This window comes from Gaeumannomyces tritici (genome assembly GCF_000145635.1).
Source record: "Gaeumannomyces tritici R3-111a-1 unplaced genomic scaffold supercont2.3, whole genome shotgun sequence".
NCBI classification, from domain to species: Eukaryota; Fungi; Ascomycota; class Sordariomycetes; order Magnaporthales; family Magnaporthaceae; genus Gaeumannomyces; species Gaeumannomyces tritici.
Genome location: NW_008804547.1, coordinates 4,210,101 through 4,224,325, shown reverse-complemented (window position 1 = coordinate 4,224,325; position 14,225 = coordinate 4,210,101). Strand labels below are relative to the sequence as shown.

The window sequence follows — 14,225 nt, the reverse complement described above, 5'->3', positions numbered from 1 at the left end:
CCCCCCCCCCCTTTCCGTTCCACGGGGCAGGGATGCGTCGGAGGATGTGGGCGGGCTGGGCCATGTGGCACGACAGCTCGGCCGGCCGCCGCAGCAGCAGGAGGGATTTCAGGAAGCAGCCGACGGGCAGCCAGGATAATGTGCCTTAAATAGACGAGAAAAAACTTCGTCGATGGCCGAGCCGGGTGTGCCTTGTCAGTATAATGCAGGCAGGTCCTGCGTCGCGCTTTGGCCTTGGCCGATGTGCGTGACTGACATGCACCACAGGCACGACAAGGCAGGACACGGAGCGCGAGAGCCGCGGGAAAGCTCGAGGCGGCTGATCAGAGAGAGTCCAGACCAACGCGCACAAGGCATATCCGGGCTCGCTTTGCGCGGGCGACACGTGGCTGCCACAAGGGCGTCCGTCTCGTGCCTAAAGGAAGTGAGCCTGATTGAGAATGGGCCCATCAAGGGCATCGCGGTCCGTCCATGCCATGTCTCTGCTGGAGAAAGCGCATGGACCGGCCCAGCTCAGGCCAACCAAACACCCCCTGTTTTCTACTGTTGGTTGAAACACTTGTCCTGGAGGTGCGTGCGCTACTGCCTGTGGTGTGTTGTTTTCTTGTTTTTTTGTTTCTTGCTTTTTTTTCTTGCTTCCTTTTTTCCCCATCTCCACATCCACAGTCCGCCGTGCAGCCTGCTGCCGCTTCGGGTGAAACTGCCGAGTGCTCGCTGCACGCATTGTCGAATCAGGCTGCCCGTTTAAGCTTTGGCTGATGGCCAGGCGTGCTTCTGTGATCCTGATTCCTTCGGTCGTCCGGGCTTGCATGGCCAGCAATTTGAGCGTCAGCGAACCGACGCGAGACTCGCAATTTGATCTCTGTCTGAGTGCTCTGGGCTGTTGTTTGATTGCCCGCTGATTGGGCTTCCTGAGCGCCGTGCCCAAACCAAAGGAAAGACCAACCGAAGACCAAAGGAAAAGCAAAGGACGCTCCACAGGGAGGCGCAACCCACCGCTCCCACCGGGGGGCCATTCCAGCATGGCAGGGGCCGCGTTGCTCCACTGCGACGCAGCTCTTCTTTCTTTCTTTATCTGGAATCCTGCACGCATCCACACCCCCTCCTAACGGATATGACTGATGGGTCGGCCCAAACATTCAATCCCGTTCCTCACCTCACCTCTCCAGACCGACCGACAATCTTGCCCCGATCCCCCCAGTGTCGCCCGCCCCTCTGCCCGTCCGTCCGCGCTCTCCTCGCCTTGTCAATCGACTGCCGGCCCCTTGGACCTCAGGCGTCGCCTCGTTTCCAAGATCCAAGATCCAACAACCCCGGCCGTCTCGGTCCCTCCCAGTGCCTCCCTATCTGTTGCCGCAGCAGCCCCCCGTGCGGCCTTGCCGACCTTGGCCGTAGTCTCTTGCCATCCTCTCCCGCTCGCCAGGCAGATCCCAAGCGTCTGTGTTTCCACCCGGCCTAGGCACGCGGCACCTCGACCAGCCTTTGCCGGACCTTGGGCTCGCCCCAGAGAACAAACACCACAGCAGCACCACCCACCGCCAGAGCGACTGGACCCGCCGTCGGCCCTGCCATCAAAATGCCAACGTCGCTCGAGTCCGCCCGCCCAATCATGGCTGCGTCTGTACGTATTGCTTCTGCGCCTCTCGCACGGCCCCTCTACCCTGCCTGGTTCGAGCTCCCTGAATCCATCAGTCATGTCCGTCAGTTGGCGTGTGCCCGCTTTGCGCTCTACCCGACCGTAATGCGACGCATCTTGGCTTGGTTTTGCTACTTGAACGTCGCGACCTCCGTCCCCGAAAGCTGCTTCACGCTCCTTCTTTACCCACTCCTCCTGTGCCGTACCCCATCACCCATCACCTTGCACCCCACCTCCGAGGCGTATACACAGTATCTTCACAAGCCCGAGCCTCTCATCCACCCGCGACACCACGTGGTTTGGACGCAACACACACGCAGGTACCGGTTAAACGAAGCGCCGACCGAAGCTAATAGACCATCGCGCCGAACCGCCACCGCCACCAAAACCATGCAGGCCCGTACATCAGTCCGCATGAGCACATACAGCATGGCGCCATCATACTCCCCCACCGTCCAGACCACAGACTCGGCCACGGCTGAGATCACCGACATCGAGAAGGGCCTGCAGCGCATGGAGAACAAGGCCCTGACCCAGCAGCGTGTCGTCCTGAGCGAAGAGAAGTGGGCCAGCATGTCCAAACTAGCCCTCGGCGCCAAGCTCGATCGTGCTCTCGACCGGAGGATGACGAGCCAGGACGCCGTCATGCGGAAGCGCACTAGCGGGTCGGCCGTTGCCATCTCGCTTCCCACCACCTCCAGCGCCGCTAGCGAGAAGGAGAAGGCATAAATCCTTCGCCTGTGAATCGATGGGGACGCTTCTCGATACTACAACATACACACGGCTTCGAAACGGCTCATGCCAACTCATCCTCTCTCCCTATTCCTCTCAATCTCCATCACCCCCTAGTTTTTCGTCCTATCGATATATGATTTTTATACGATACCACGACATCCCCTTCGGGGTGAGGATGAGAGGGAGATTGTTTTATATATACCCCAGTCATGGGCCCAAGGTGGCTCCAACTTGCGGATCGGCTGCGACATGAGGTGGTGCGGGCTGAAAGGCGCGCCAGATCCACTGGCAGCCAAGGTCGAGACATCAGCCCCATCATGGGCAGCCCTATATGGCTCGATCTGTCGGTTGCGGACATGTACTCGTTACGACCCGAAGGGGGGACCTTTATCTTTTTATTGTCATTTTCGACATCTCGGCTACCAAGTTCGTGTCTGCGGGGAGGGGTTCTTGTGGATCTATTGTATTGCTCTATGTGTCGAGATCATGAGCCATGAGTTCATCTGAGTCTTCATGTCTTTGATGCATCACATTTGGTGGGTGATTTGTCACTAGGCTTTCTGGGATTTGGTTACTGGTTGTTTTTTTGTTGACTTTTTTTTGTTGGATCAGCATTAGCATCATCTTCATCTTGTGTCTTTTGTCCTTTATCTTGCTATTTGTGATTGTTGTTCATGCTTTCAATAACGGCTGTGGTGCCCACATCCATGTGAGCGGGAATACTTCGTGTTCCCATGCACGTTTCACGCCACATCTGCAGAGCGTACTTAGTATGAGGCGCAGGAATCTAAATGGCGGCCAACCGTCTTGGAGAGAGAAAAATAAAATCTAAGAGGTATTCTATTCACAGGCTCGCTTGGGTGCTTTCTTGCCGTATGGATAGATGAAAGCACCGCCAGACATGCATACCCACCTACGTAGGCGGGTACCTAGATAAATACACACCATCTTCCGCCGACAAAGAAAAGTCATTGTCGTAGCCTAGCCAGCCGCTCTCGCCAGAGCACGGAACAGGAACTAAAAAAAAACTAAAAAAAAAAACACAAGCAAGCTTTTTTCAAAAATCACGACTCCGCGCTGGCCTCCTTTGCGAGCTTGGCATCGATCTCCTTGAGCAGAGCCACCAGCTCGTTCTCCTCGCCCTCCATCTCGAGCCCCTTACCGACCCACTCGCGCGCCTCCTCGAGCCTGCCCATCTCCATGAGGCAGCGGCCGCGGCGCCACCAGGCCTTTGGGTTGCCCGCCCTCTTGGCCTCGACGCTGGCCTCGGCGTCGACGGCGCCCTCGGCCCAGCAGCGGAGCGCCATGTGGCACTGCGCGCGGTTGGCGAGCAGGCCCGCGGCCTCCTCGCGCACGAGCTGCTGGGGCTCCCAGAGCGGCCTGGTCAGGGCCATCTGGACGCCGAGCGTGTAGAACTTGACGGCCTCGGCGTAGCGGGCCTTGCGGAACTCCGAGTTGCCGCTGTCCCGCAGCTTGGACACGTTGGCGCTGCGCTTGGGGTTCACGGGGATGGGCGGCGGCGGCACCGGGTGCGGCGTCTCGAGCGCCAGGAGGCTGCGGTGCAGCTGGTTCAGCGTCGCGAGCTCCGCGTCCAGCGCGCGCGAGCCGCCGGAGGTGCTGCTGAGGGCTTTGGACTTGGGGTCCAGCTGGATCGGGAGCTGCGTGAATGTGTCGAGGTCCGACATTGTGGGCGGCGGCGGCGGCTGCTGCTGCTGCCGTGGGGTTCGGAGGGGGGTTTTGTTTGTGTAGGCCGTGCGGGATGCTTCTTGGGAATCTCCAGTCCTGTTTGCCCCGGTCACGTCTTCAGCACACCCTGAGGGTGGTTCCCGCGGAGCGAGGCGATCGTGTGGTGGGTCGTGGTATGGTTGATGAGGGCGGGCCGAATCACGATGTTGTGGGTTTGGTCGGCTGTGGCTCTGCGCTCGGTGTTGGAATGCGCAGCCGTTCAAGGGGAAATAGATACGTGTTTGCCGTGAAGAGTGCAATGGGCGATTCTTTGGTCGATAGTTGAGGGTCGTTGGTTTGTGGTTTGTATGTAAAGAGTGAATCGCGCCAAAAAGTCCAGAGAGGGCGCGCGCATGGCCTTTGCGCATCCGCTAGCGGGCGCTTTTTTGAGGACACCTACCCCCTCCGCATCAAGCCGCTCTTCGGACTATCGACACGTGACGATAGCTACGATAACGATAAGCTGGCTCACCCCCATGTCGCCCCACCAAGCTTGGGTCCTTTTGCTTCCTTGCTATCTTGCTGGAAGAGAAAAGATGACACAGTTCTGTCGTTATGCTACTTTAACCTCCAGCTGTGGCGGTTGCTTCTTTTTTTCTTCTCTCAACAACACCCGCGTGTTGCTTCCACATGCCCTTCCCTTTCTTTGTGTTGAAAAGTCTCAACAAGGGTCTCTTGGTCGCTAGGAACCCGGCCGAAATCACACCGTTTTCTGGTAAAGTCCAAATTGCGACATCGCTCCTCCTCGCACGGAGGACAAAGTCGCAGGTGGGCTTTCAGAAAGCGCCTCTACGCTAGGTCGACTGTCCGTGGCGGCGCTCAGGAGTGCCTATCGAGAGCTTGCGGCCAGCGGGTTCCCCGACTTGATGTAAGCGAGCTTGCGATCGGCATACTATCACGTCGGGAGACATGCACAAAACGAAAAATGGACAGAAGCCAGACACCACCCCTGCCTTGATCGGTCCTCGGCCAGCGAGTGGCTGAGGCAGTCCTGATCGGCTGGTTTGAAAGCAGAGTGATGCACGCCACTTTCGCATGGCATGGCATGCACGTGGACTGAGCCGGTTGCTAACACCCAAAGGCATTGCTGCTATGTGGCTTGGACGTCTCGCGGGCATATGGGAAGTGACGCCGACGCACACGCATCGAGGTGGAGGGACCGTGGCGAGTAGGTACCCGGCCGCTTGCTGCGAAGGGGTGACACGGGAGGCCGAAGGAACAATATGCACAAAGACAACTGTCCACTATATCCTGCATAAATATTTAGGCGTCGAGCTCCTGAGAAGATCGTGTAGTCCAAGCTCTGCACAATTGTGAAGAGCCAGGTTGATAAGTGAACCGGTGCCCCCGAGCTCAGTGGGGTGCGGTAGAACGTTCTGTTCGGTGTAGCCAGGCGAGCCTTTCTGGAAGAAAAAGAAAGAATCGCCATGGCTGCATCCGAGTCCCCATCGTGGCACGCGGCTTCGGAATTTGACAGGTATTAGGGTCTGTGGACGTGAATCTCGCCCTGCCCGAGACAGGTCTTGGGGGCGGCCAGTGGAACACGCTCCCTATTTTGCCCCCTTTATCCCGACCCAGGGCCTGATTCTTTTTTCTAGCCGATCTCATCATCGCCTTTCAGCCCCCCAATGTTTGGCCAGGCACCGGTCTTGTTGCCACTGACAGTGGCGGGCAGCGCACACGGCTCAGAACCAACAGAGCCCCCAGCCAGACACCATTGCTTCGCGGTGGTCACGGCACGAAGCCTGGAGATGGCAGGCGCTGCGGCCCGCCCGGACAACTGGTTGAGACACCTGCCCGGGCTCGGGCGGGCTAGCGCTAGATTCACCGGTTTCGCTTGCTTCACGCTCCCCTGCTTCCCCTGACCAGCTCTTCCTATTGCATGCCTCTCCTCCATTCCGAGACTTTTTCAATATTTCCCCCCGATGCTCCGACCCCTTTCAGTGCTTCGAGGCTCACGTTCTTTATTTTACTCCTCCTCGCCCTTGTGGCTATTCCTGGTAATGTGGGCTTGCGGGTATTGTCTGTCTGGGTATCTGACTAGCGCCAAAATAGGTGGTGAGACCCAGCCAGCCATGTCGTAATTGCCCCTGTTTGCAGCACAGATTCACGCCCCCAATGCCCACACGAAAGGAACGAACCAAAGGGGAATGAATAGGCCAGCCTCAGTGCCGCTCGCTTGCTCTATTAATTAAATATAAGCCAAGTTATCTCTGCAAGTTCTCGGGGTCAGGCGAGGCTTTTGGGTAGCCTGATCTTAGCAGCCTCACGCACTCTACTCCATCCAGGTTATGGGCCCATTCTATTTGCGAGCTACATATACAGACTTTGACATGGGCTATTTCTGCCGGTCGGCAACAAAGCCAGACTGTGGTCGTCAGATCATTAATCATCCTCGCAACTCCTAGCTCGTCTCGGAACGAGCGCGGGAAACAGGAAACTCAATACAAGCTGTAAATATAAGGAAATGGACAAAAAGAAAAGCAAAGGCCAAACATAACATAACTGCCCCCAATTTCGTGTATCCATTGTCCGGAAAAAGAAGCCGTCCCTGTGAGGGGGTGCGGTACCGCCAATGGGGCCAATCAACCCGCGTGCGGCATCAATAACCCTGGTAGACGGCCTTCTCCCTCCAGCCAGGCATGTATATCTGACAAGCAAAGAAGAGAGGATCCTCCCACCGAGCCTCCTGCTCCCGCTGTCCATCGGGACACAGGCTTTCCAGCATACCTGCGCACGAAAATCGCCATCATCAGAAATCGAATTCCCAGGTACAAAGCTGTAGCCCTGATGGAAATGGGTGCGCTGCAACTTACCCGGCCTCCGCATCCAATGCCACCAACGCCACACAAAGCTCCTCTGCGCCTGGGTCATTCGCCCCATTGAAGACTTGTGAAGCTTCCAGGACTCGACGTTCGACGGGTCGATCTCGGTCTTGTAATAATGCCAGTGGGCAAGAAGGTTGTTGGCGCCAAAATGCTGTTCCCGCACCACAGATGGAAGGGAAAAGCGGGTCTTTGTACAATGATGTCAAGTATCTTCTTGTTAGGAGCCACACCATGTAAAACCCAGTGACAACTTCACAGGATGAACTCACCGGCAGCTGGTTGTCCCTAGCGTATCTGCCTCGGTCTTTGGTCGCTACGGAGATCTCATGCAGGATGATGAAGATGGACAGATAGAGCGAGAACCAGTATGCTGGGTCGTTGCTCCTTAGGAATTTCTCAAGGCACTTGGTGACCTTGGTAGTCCCGGGCTTCAGGAACTTGGTCGATAAGATGCTGTCAACCTGCGCCGTGATCATACGTGGCAGAGAAATCCTTTCGCCGAGGGGATAGTCCGGATGCGCCTCCGGAAACATATCCAGCTTGTCTTGTCCGGATATGTACGCCGAGCCAGTCGTAAGCCCTAACGAGGGTAATCCTATCAGCATCTTTTAAATATGCGTGGCCGATGACGATACCTGGAATACTCACTCATTGCAAACCAGAGCCTGAAAAGATGACCCAGGAAGATGCGCTCTTCATGCTCGGGCTATAGGGAAGGGGGAACCGACAAATTGTTAGTCCGTGCATCAAGAAGAGCCTAGCTTTTCTCCACGACATGAACCCCATTCTTACCTCGAGCGACCTGAAATAGTCGATAGCCATTTCGTACGTCTCCCTGACGATGAGTTCGCTGTCCTGCACCGCCGCTCGCATGGCCTCGAAGACATGGTCGCTGATGAACTGGTCCAAGTCGGCTGCCGACTGGTTGATGTCGTTGAGTGCGAATGGGGTCATTTCGGTGATCATGGGGACGTTGTCCCTGGTCTTCCATCTCCGATGAAGCACGTCGCCTTCTTTGGGGCGGAATCGGTGCACAGCGAACCTGATGGGATAGTGGTAAAGGTCGAGTCGCTGAGGATGGTGGCTGTAGAAGATCTTGAGCTCAACAATTCGGACAAGATCGTCAACTCTGTCGCTGACGTCTTTCATCAGGGTGCCCGACCATCTGGTCGTCATGCCGAGTCCTCCTTGGCGTGAAAGCACCATGTCCGTCAGCCGATAGCGCCGGCAGATACAGGCATGTATCATCTTCTTGGAATGCTGGTTAACTTTCAGACACGATTGGCACGGAGCACTTGGATCGTCGGGGTCCGTGGGGTCGCACTAGGAGAGTGTTAGTAGACGTTTAGTCCATGCCATAGAGTTTGTGGGGCTTTGGATCCGTCATTAGATGGCATTGGAGACGTACTCTGACGCGCTGGCACTTGCAGCGAATGCAAGCACCATTTTTGCGAGTGCGGGCAGTCTCCAGTCGCTTCTCATCTGTGAACTTGCCCCTGGTTTTCTTTAACCCGGCTTTTCTACCTTTCCCGCTGGGGGTCGGTGACGTCTTGGCTTGACCCTGCTGGGCATGCGCGGCCGGCTCAATTTCCTGCCTGCTCATTCCCGTCGAGGTGTCCACCCAGGCCTCGCCGTTTCCGTTCGAAGTCAAGAGGGGGATGACTGCGCTTTCGGCTATTTGACTGTGCTGGTAGCCATTTTGGTCCGGGGTGTGTTGTGGAAGGGAACTCTCTTCGCCGGACGACGTCCCTGGACCCATCATGAGCCAGCATTCCTGCCCGTCTCCCACGCTGTGTTGATGCCCTTGCCCTGCATATCCACCATCCCGAGGCGTGCGGTGTGACTCAGCAGGTGATAACTGATAGTTGCCGCTCGAACTCGCGGCATTGTAATTCGGATGCGTGTACGTCGGGGAAGCTCGCGGCGCCGCAAGGCCTGGGTCGGCGCTGACGGCGGGGAGCTGAGGCTTGTGATGATCCGCGTATCCGTGGCCGTAGGTTGACGTGACCTGGGGATGGACCGGCGATGTTGAGAAACTTAGGGCGCCGGTGCTCACTCCGGAAGTGTTGACAGATACAGGCACACTCGCATCTACCCTGGAATGTGCCGGCTCACTTGACGGGGTTTGACTACTGAAGCCCGGGGACTGTTGGTGCTGCGGATATCGGTGGGCGCGGACGGGATCGTACGAAGCGACGCCGTAGTGAGACTGCCGTGCTCCGTTCAGAGAGTCTGGGGCCCTTGGCTCATCACTATGATGGAGCAGATGAGAGAGGTCGCGGGGCACCGGGGGGCTGTGTGGCCCCAGCTGCTGAGGGGTGGCTGTGGCTAGTTGAGAGATCTCTGCCTGAAGAAGCGGAGCAGTAAAAGGCGGTGACGATGTTCTCAGACCTAGTCTGCTTTGATGAGTGCCGTCAGGGGATCGACCACCGGAAGTGGTATGCACATAATTGGATGCGGCAGGTGCTTCCTGAGCTTGCGAGGACGAGTTGCCATACCACCCTTGCACGCCGTTCTGATGACTGTGGTGATACGAGGGAGGGGCATGGCCGTGCTGCGCATGAGCTGGCTGGCTGTGTCCATGGCTTTGAGATTGAGAAGCATAGTTGAACGTCGAGTGCTGCTCCTGATGTGGATGGCCGTTTTCATGGATTGGGGATTGAGCAGGGTAGCTGTATGACGTATGTTGCCCATGATGTCCAAAATCGTAGCCTGTGCGTACCTCGAGTGGATTGGGCAGACTAAATTGGGGTGTTGGGTGGGAATGGGCCGGGCCGGCGGACCCTGCAAGCTGTTCGTGCCGAAGCGGGCCAGATCCCGCTCTGGTGCCCGAGGTCAAGCCCTCCCTGCCCGTGACATCCAAGTTTCGGTGACTGATATCGACGGTCGCCATACCCCGAATAGCCGTCTCACGATCAGGTGTAGATGAGTAAAAGGCTCCCACCTGACCTTGACCGCGATCCGACTCGGCCCAGGGCCTTCTGGCCGACCAGTCCTCTACGCCAACTGGACTGGTTCGCTGTTTGGACCGCCGCCTGATAGGACCAAGTGGAGGCGACTGGCGAGACTGGGAAGGGGGGAAAGGTCAGCCATCCTTTTCACAATACGATTCATGCTCGTGGCTTCTCCCTGCGAGAGCAGCTCCAATCCAATGTAGCTCCCTAGCTCCAGCAATAGCGGTACAAAAGTCGGCCCGTGTACGTGTTGACAGCCTGAGCATCGACTCCGTCGAAGCTCAGAGTTACAACGAACGTGGAACGTTACATGCAATCAATCCTTGGCCAAACCAAGGCTGGTGGACAACGTGCCGCGAAAGCGAGTGGACATGGATGTCCCGGTTGGCTCTGCCCTTGACGGACACGTCGAGGAGAGAATGCAGCGGGCAATGAAGGGACGGTGAGGCCCTGGAAGGTGCGGGTTAAAAAGAACGATGGGGGATGAATAGGCCCAAAGCATAAGGGAAAAAAAAAAAGGATATAAAAAATCAGGAACAATAGGACGGAGACCCGGAGGGCGTGGAGCACAAAGGCGCCAGGGTCCTCTCGGCAAAGACCCAACGATAGGCAAACGACTTACCATGACGCTTGCGTGGGGATCCATCGCGTTCCTAGTTTCTGCTCGTCTGCGCACTGGTGCCGTCGTGGCCGCTGGCGGGATCAGAGCTTCCGGGAAAAGGATCCGTCGGTAGGTTGCCGTGTCCAGTCGTCCGACTTTGATGGCCCCCTCCTCTGCTGTGGAGGGGGTGGATTTGGTAACGTATGTGTCCCGGCCTGATGCGCCGACTCCACAATACAATTCTCTTTTGTGCCTTGTCCCTCTTGGGCTTCAGCACCCCGTTTTGGGCGTTTGCAACCGTACGTGCCTCCAGATTTAGCACGACGCCCGTCGCACGTCCACAGGCACGTACACGACTGCGCGGTGTGGTGGATTAGGGGTCTCGTTAATTGACAGAGGCCATGCCGAATTGTTTGTGAAGCTGTGGTTACTCGCCCCAGCAGTCACCGAGTCGATTCCAGAGCCCATGCCTGACTCTTGTGCCACGGGGAATCGATCGGGAGGGCAAGCTTGGGTGGAGTGACAAGCACGGTGTGCGCGAAGCACTTACCTTGCTCTGAAAAGTCCCAGCCAGGCCCAGCGAGTGCGGGAGGAATTTTGATCAGTCAACAGCGCAGGCTCCCTTCTCGCGCGGCCCAGTGCTTCGAAAACGCAGATCAGCTAGCGAGTGATACGGTTGCAGTGTTGAGCTGGTCTCTGGTCTGTTGACTTGGGCGACCGGCCACCTGAGACCAGAGAATGGATAGGCAGGCCAAGGCGAGGTGGCGGGCAGAGACTCAATGAAGCCGGTGATAATGGGGTGGCGAGTAGAGTCCGTGTCCCGCCCAGACAGAGCCGTGACTCGCAAGAGCTCCGAGACAACTGGAGGCGACCGACAGGACAAATCGGAATGCGGCTGCTGGCCCGGGCCTGATGGGGGCTGGGTGCAAGCTGGGCCGCCGTTTTGTTGTTTTGATCTTGTTCGTTGTCTCTGATTGTCGTTCTGACCCGTCTCTTTTTCCCCGACGTGCGAGTATGGAGACGTGGGAGCCTGAAGAGGAACAATGGATGGGGGAGATTGTGCTCCCCCAACACTGGAGGCTGCCGGGCCTGGTGGGTGCGTGTCGAATCAGAAAACCAACAGGGGTGGGTGGATCGGTGGGTAGAACAAGGGGGGTGGGCGTGCAGTGCGTGCAGTGCGTGCCTCCTCCTCCTCTTGGCCGCGGCGCCGTGGCGGGGGTGCTGAGAGCTGGTTGGACAAGTCCAGCCAATGTTTGCTGATCTTGCGTCTGGCCGGCGCCCGTGGCAGCTCACCGGTTACCCTTTTGATACGGCTGTGTGCCGCTGGGGCCGGTTGCAGCCACACTGGGAGCGTGGGAATGGTGGGCGGTATCTGCGGACTGCACCTTCCCCATTTTCAATCGACGCCAACTCCTGCCCTCGCAACCCCAAGATCCGTCCCCCCACCCCGCCTGCCCGCCTCGCCCATCTCACTCAGCCGTGGGTGTGTTGTGTTGTGTCGGTCTCTGCAGGCAGGCAGGCAGGCAGGCAACCAGCCAGCCAGCCAGCCAGCCAGCCTGGTGGTGTGTCTGCTAAAAGTGTGTGTCCGTTGCTCACCTCAGTCCAGTCTGACGGCGGACGCTGCTCCACTACGGCAAAATAAGACACGACTTCCATACCAATCTTGGGAGTTCCAAGGCAGCACGCACCAGCGCTGCCCACATTGGCTTGCGTCGGCCGACAGGGGCTGTGGCCAGGGTCCACGTGGAGGCGCTCCAGAGCCTTTCGCGCTCGCAATCTTCGCCCAAAACCTCAATCAAGTTGACCGCCCGCGGCAATCGGGCCCCAGCGTTCATCCTCTTGAGGCAGGTCGTAGCATTGGAGGGCGCGCCACGCATCCCTCTCAGTGTCCAGGACCCCCCCAGTCCTCGAAGCCTGGGTTGCACAGGCACTCGCTGGTGGCTTTTGAGGTGGGTGAAAAGCCTGCCCCCTGCTCAGCAATTCGCCCGCATCCGACGTGCCTCCCACGTAGCCCCTGCTTGGCATGACAAAGCATCCAGAAGTGGGTGCACTGATCGGAGAAACAAACGACGGATCGCAGCCTCTTGGGGCTCTAAAGGGGTGACACAGAAAGCAGCCATTTCTCGCCCTCAACCGACTCAGGCCAGCCCATGTCTCCCGTGTCTCCCATATCTCCCATTGTTGAGACAAAGCCGACGAGCGCCAGATTAGAATCTGCTGGTGCCACCCGGCCACTAGTGCCAGAGCAGGGCCTGCCTGTCTGTCTGATGTGGGGTTGGGACGAGAGAGGAGAGGCCCAGACGACCCTCAGCCTCACGCCAGGATCCCATCCGTCACATCTCGCAACTCTTGGCCAACAGGACCAACTTAGCCGCTGCATGCGCAATCGAGGGTGCTTTTTTTCTCCTTTTTTTTTTTTCTCTTCTTTTCTTCATCTCTCTCTTTGCGCCTTTTCTTTTTCTTTTTATCTTCTCGTCCCCTTCCTGATCATTTGTGAGACGTCTCTGCCTCGGCCTCTTTGACACGAAAAGTCGGAGTCTTGCTGCCTTTGTTACTTTCGATTTGAAATTTTGCATTCGCCGCGACGGGAAAGTTAGTACTTGACCTGCGATAGGCCAATACTCCCGCTGCTCTCTAGTCTGATCCTAGCGGCGAGTGAAGATCAACCTGTCACCCATGCCATGTGAAGGCGGCTAGCGGCAGTCAATCTCGGCCAATCTCGCCTGGCCGGCTGCCCCGGGATGAGTCGGTGATCTGACGGCGCCGCGAAGGAGGAAATTTCGGGGCATGTCCAGATCATTTGATGGCTATGCCCGCCATTGGATTTTAAACTCCCGACAGAGCCACGGCGATTGCGGGTTTGCCCGCCGCTAGTTGCGAGTCCAGAACGTCCTTGCAGCCAAGTTCAGACAATACAGAGAGCGATAGAAGAGGCAAACAGAACAAAACACAACAAAATGTCCGAGCTGGATCCCAACCCGGCCGTCCTCCCCCCGACGCCGGCCATTCTGCCCCGACTGTGGTTCGTATGAAATTGCCCATCGGCTGCCTACGCGAACCGCTCACCGGCTTGCCGTCGCAGGTTGGATTGCACTTGGGGGAATATGGGCGGTCCGTCCGCAAGTGGTGGGTCCCGGCTGAACTTTGTCCATGCCAACCCAAATATATATACGTGACTGAGGCCAGCCGCCGGCACGTAGCGCGAAACCCCCTGAGTGCATACTTGACACGCTAGGCAATATTTCTTGGAGTGTCCTGGACTCTTGAAATCAAGGGGTGTATGTGTGAGGGTGTATGTGCATGTACATTTGTCCCGACCGCCCGCGCCGGTTCTCCGGCGAGATCGGCCCGCCTCGAGGGGATGCTTGCTTGTCTCTGATATCACCACCGAGACAACAGCACACCTCAGTTGCTACTTCGGCGAGTTGAGCCGGTGTCAATATCGACGTGGAGACGCCGTGCAGAGTCCCCGTGTCCTCTAAACTACAAGGCCGTGGCATGGAACCGAAGGGAGATGCGAGACACAATGCCGGTTCATATGTCCGTCCGCTTCTGGGTAAGGGAAGGCAAATGGCGGGCATGATACTCCCCAAAGAGCGCCATGCCCGCAGACCGCTCGAGCCCGGTCGAGCCAACCAGCGGCCGTCACACCCGCCGGTCTGTGTGATATGCTTGATGGCCTGTCCTCGGCGGCTAATATTCTCGGCAGGTAACGGGGAGGGGGGGGGGAGGGGAGGGGAGGGGAG

The 14,225-nt window shown here is 57.6% G+C and overlaps 7 protein-coding genes across 7 annotated transcripts; 3 read left to right on the top strand and 4 right to left on the bottom strand.

Annotated features, from left to right (window-relative positions):
- Positions 1–1,576: 1,576 nt before the first annotated feature.
- Positions 1,577–2,365, top strand: GGTG_06523 (hypothetical protein; the record flags this gene model as incomplete). The annotated part of the gene is made up of 2 exons (XM_009224342.1): positions 1,577–1,621; positions 2,033–2,365. The coding sequence occupies 2 exons, from the start codon at positions 1,577–1,579 to the stop codon at positions 2,363–2,365; spliced, it is 378 nt and encodes a 125-aa protein (XP_009222606.1).
- A 784-nt stretch (positions 2,366–3,149) lies between these two features.
- GGTG_06522 (tetratricopeptide repeat domain-containing protein) lies at positions 3,150–4,441 on the bottom strand. Its single transcript, XM_009224341.1, has one exon. The coding sequence runs from the start codon at positions 4,054–4,056 to the stop codon at positions 3,436–3,438; it is 621 nt and encodes a 206-aa protein (XP_009222605.1). The 5' UTR covers positions 4,057–4,441; the 3' UTR covers positions 3,150–3,435.
- A 1,249-nt stretch (positions 4,442–5,690) lies between these two features.
- GGTG_06521 (hypothetical protein) lies at positions 5,691–5,993 on the bottom strand (the record flags this gene model as incomplete). Its single annotated transcript, XM_009224340.1, has 1 exon — positions 5,691–5,993. The coding sequence occupies one exon, from the start codon at positions 5,991–5,993 to the stop codon at positions 5,691–5,693; it is 303 nt and encodes a 100-aa protein (XP_009222604.1).
- A 705-nt stretch (positions 5,994–6,698) lies between these two features.
- On the bottom strand, positions 6,699–8,100 carry GGTG_06520 (hypothetical protein; the record flags this gene model as incomplete). The annotated part of the gene is made up of 5 exons (XM_009224339.1): positions 6,699–6,826; positions 6,913–7,075; positions 7,194–7,504; positions 7,573–7,630; positions 7,717–8,100. 5 exons carry the CDS (start codon positions 8,098–8,100, stop codon positions 6,699–6,701), a joined length of 1,044 nt encoding a protein of 347 aa, XP_009222603.1.
- Positions 8,101–9,315: 1,215 nt separating this feature from the next.
- GGTG_06519 (hypothetical protein) lies at positions 9,316–9,507 on the bottom strand (the record flags this gene model as incomplete). The annotated part of the gene is made up of 1 exon (XM_009224338.1): positions 9,316–9,507. One exon carries the CDS (start codon positions 9,505–9,507, stop codon positions 9,316–9,318), a length of 192 nt encoding a protein of 63 aa, XP_009222602.1.
- A 1,132-nt stretch (positions 9,508–10,639) lies between these two features.
- On the top strand, positions 10,640–11,039 carry GGTG_06518 (hypothetical protein; the record flags this gene model as incomplete). Its single annotated transcript, XM_009224337.1, has 2 exons — positions 10,640–10,680; positions 10,901–11,039. 2 exons carry the CDS (start codon positions 10,640–10,642, stop codon positions 11,037–11,039), a joined length of 180 nt encoding a protein of 59 aa, XP_009222601.1.
- Positions 11,040–13,240: 2,201 nt separating this feature from the next.
- On the top strand, positions 13,241–14,192 carry GGTG_06517 (hypothetical protein; the record flags this gene model as incomplete). Its single annotated transcript, XM_009224336.1, has 3 exons — positions 13,241–13,501; positions 13,879–14,011; positions 14,091–14,192. Exons 1-3 carry the CDS (start codon positions 13,437–13,439, stop codon positions 14,190–14,192), a joined length of 300 nt encoding a protein of 99 aa, XP_009222600.1. The 5' UTR covers positions 13,241–13,436.
- Between the last annotated feature and the right edge of the window lie 33 nt (positions 14,193–14,225).

What these genes read in the sequence shown, in the direction of transcription:
- GGTG_06522 (XM_009224341.1), bottom strand. Translation starts at nt 4,056, where the DNA reads ATGTCGGACCTCGACACATTCACGCAGCTCCCGATCCAGCTGGACCCC.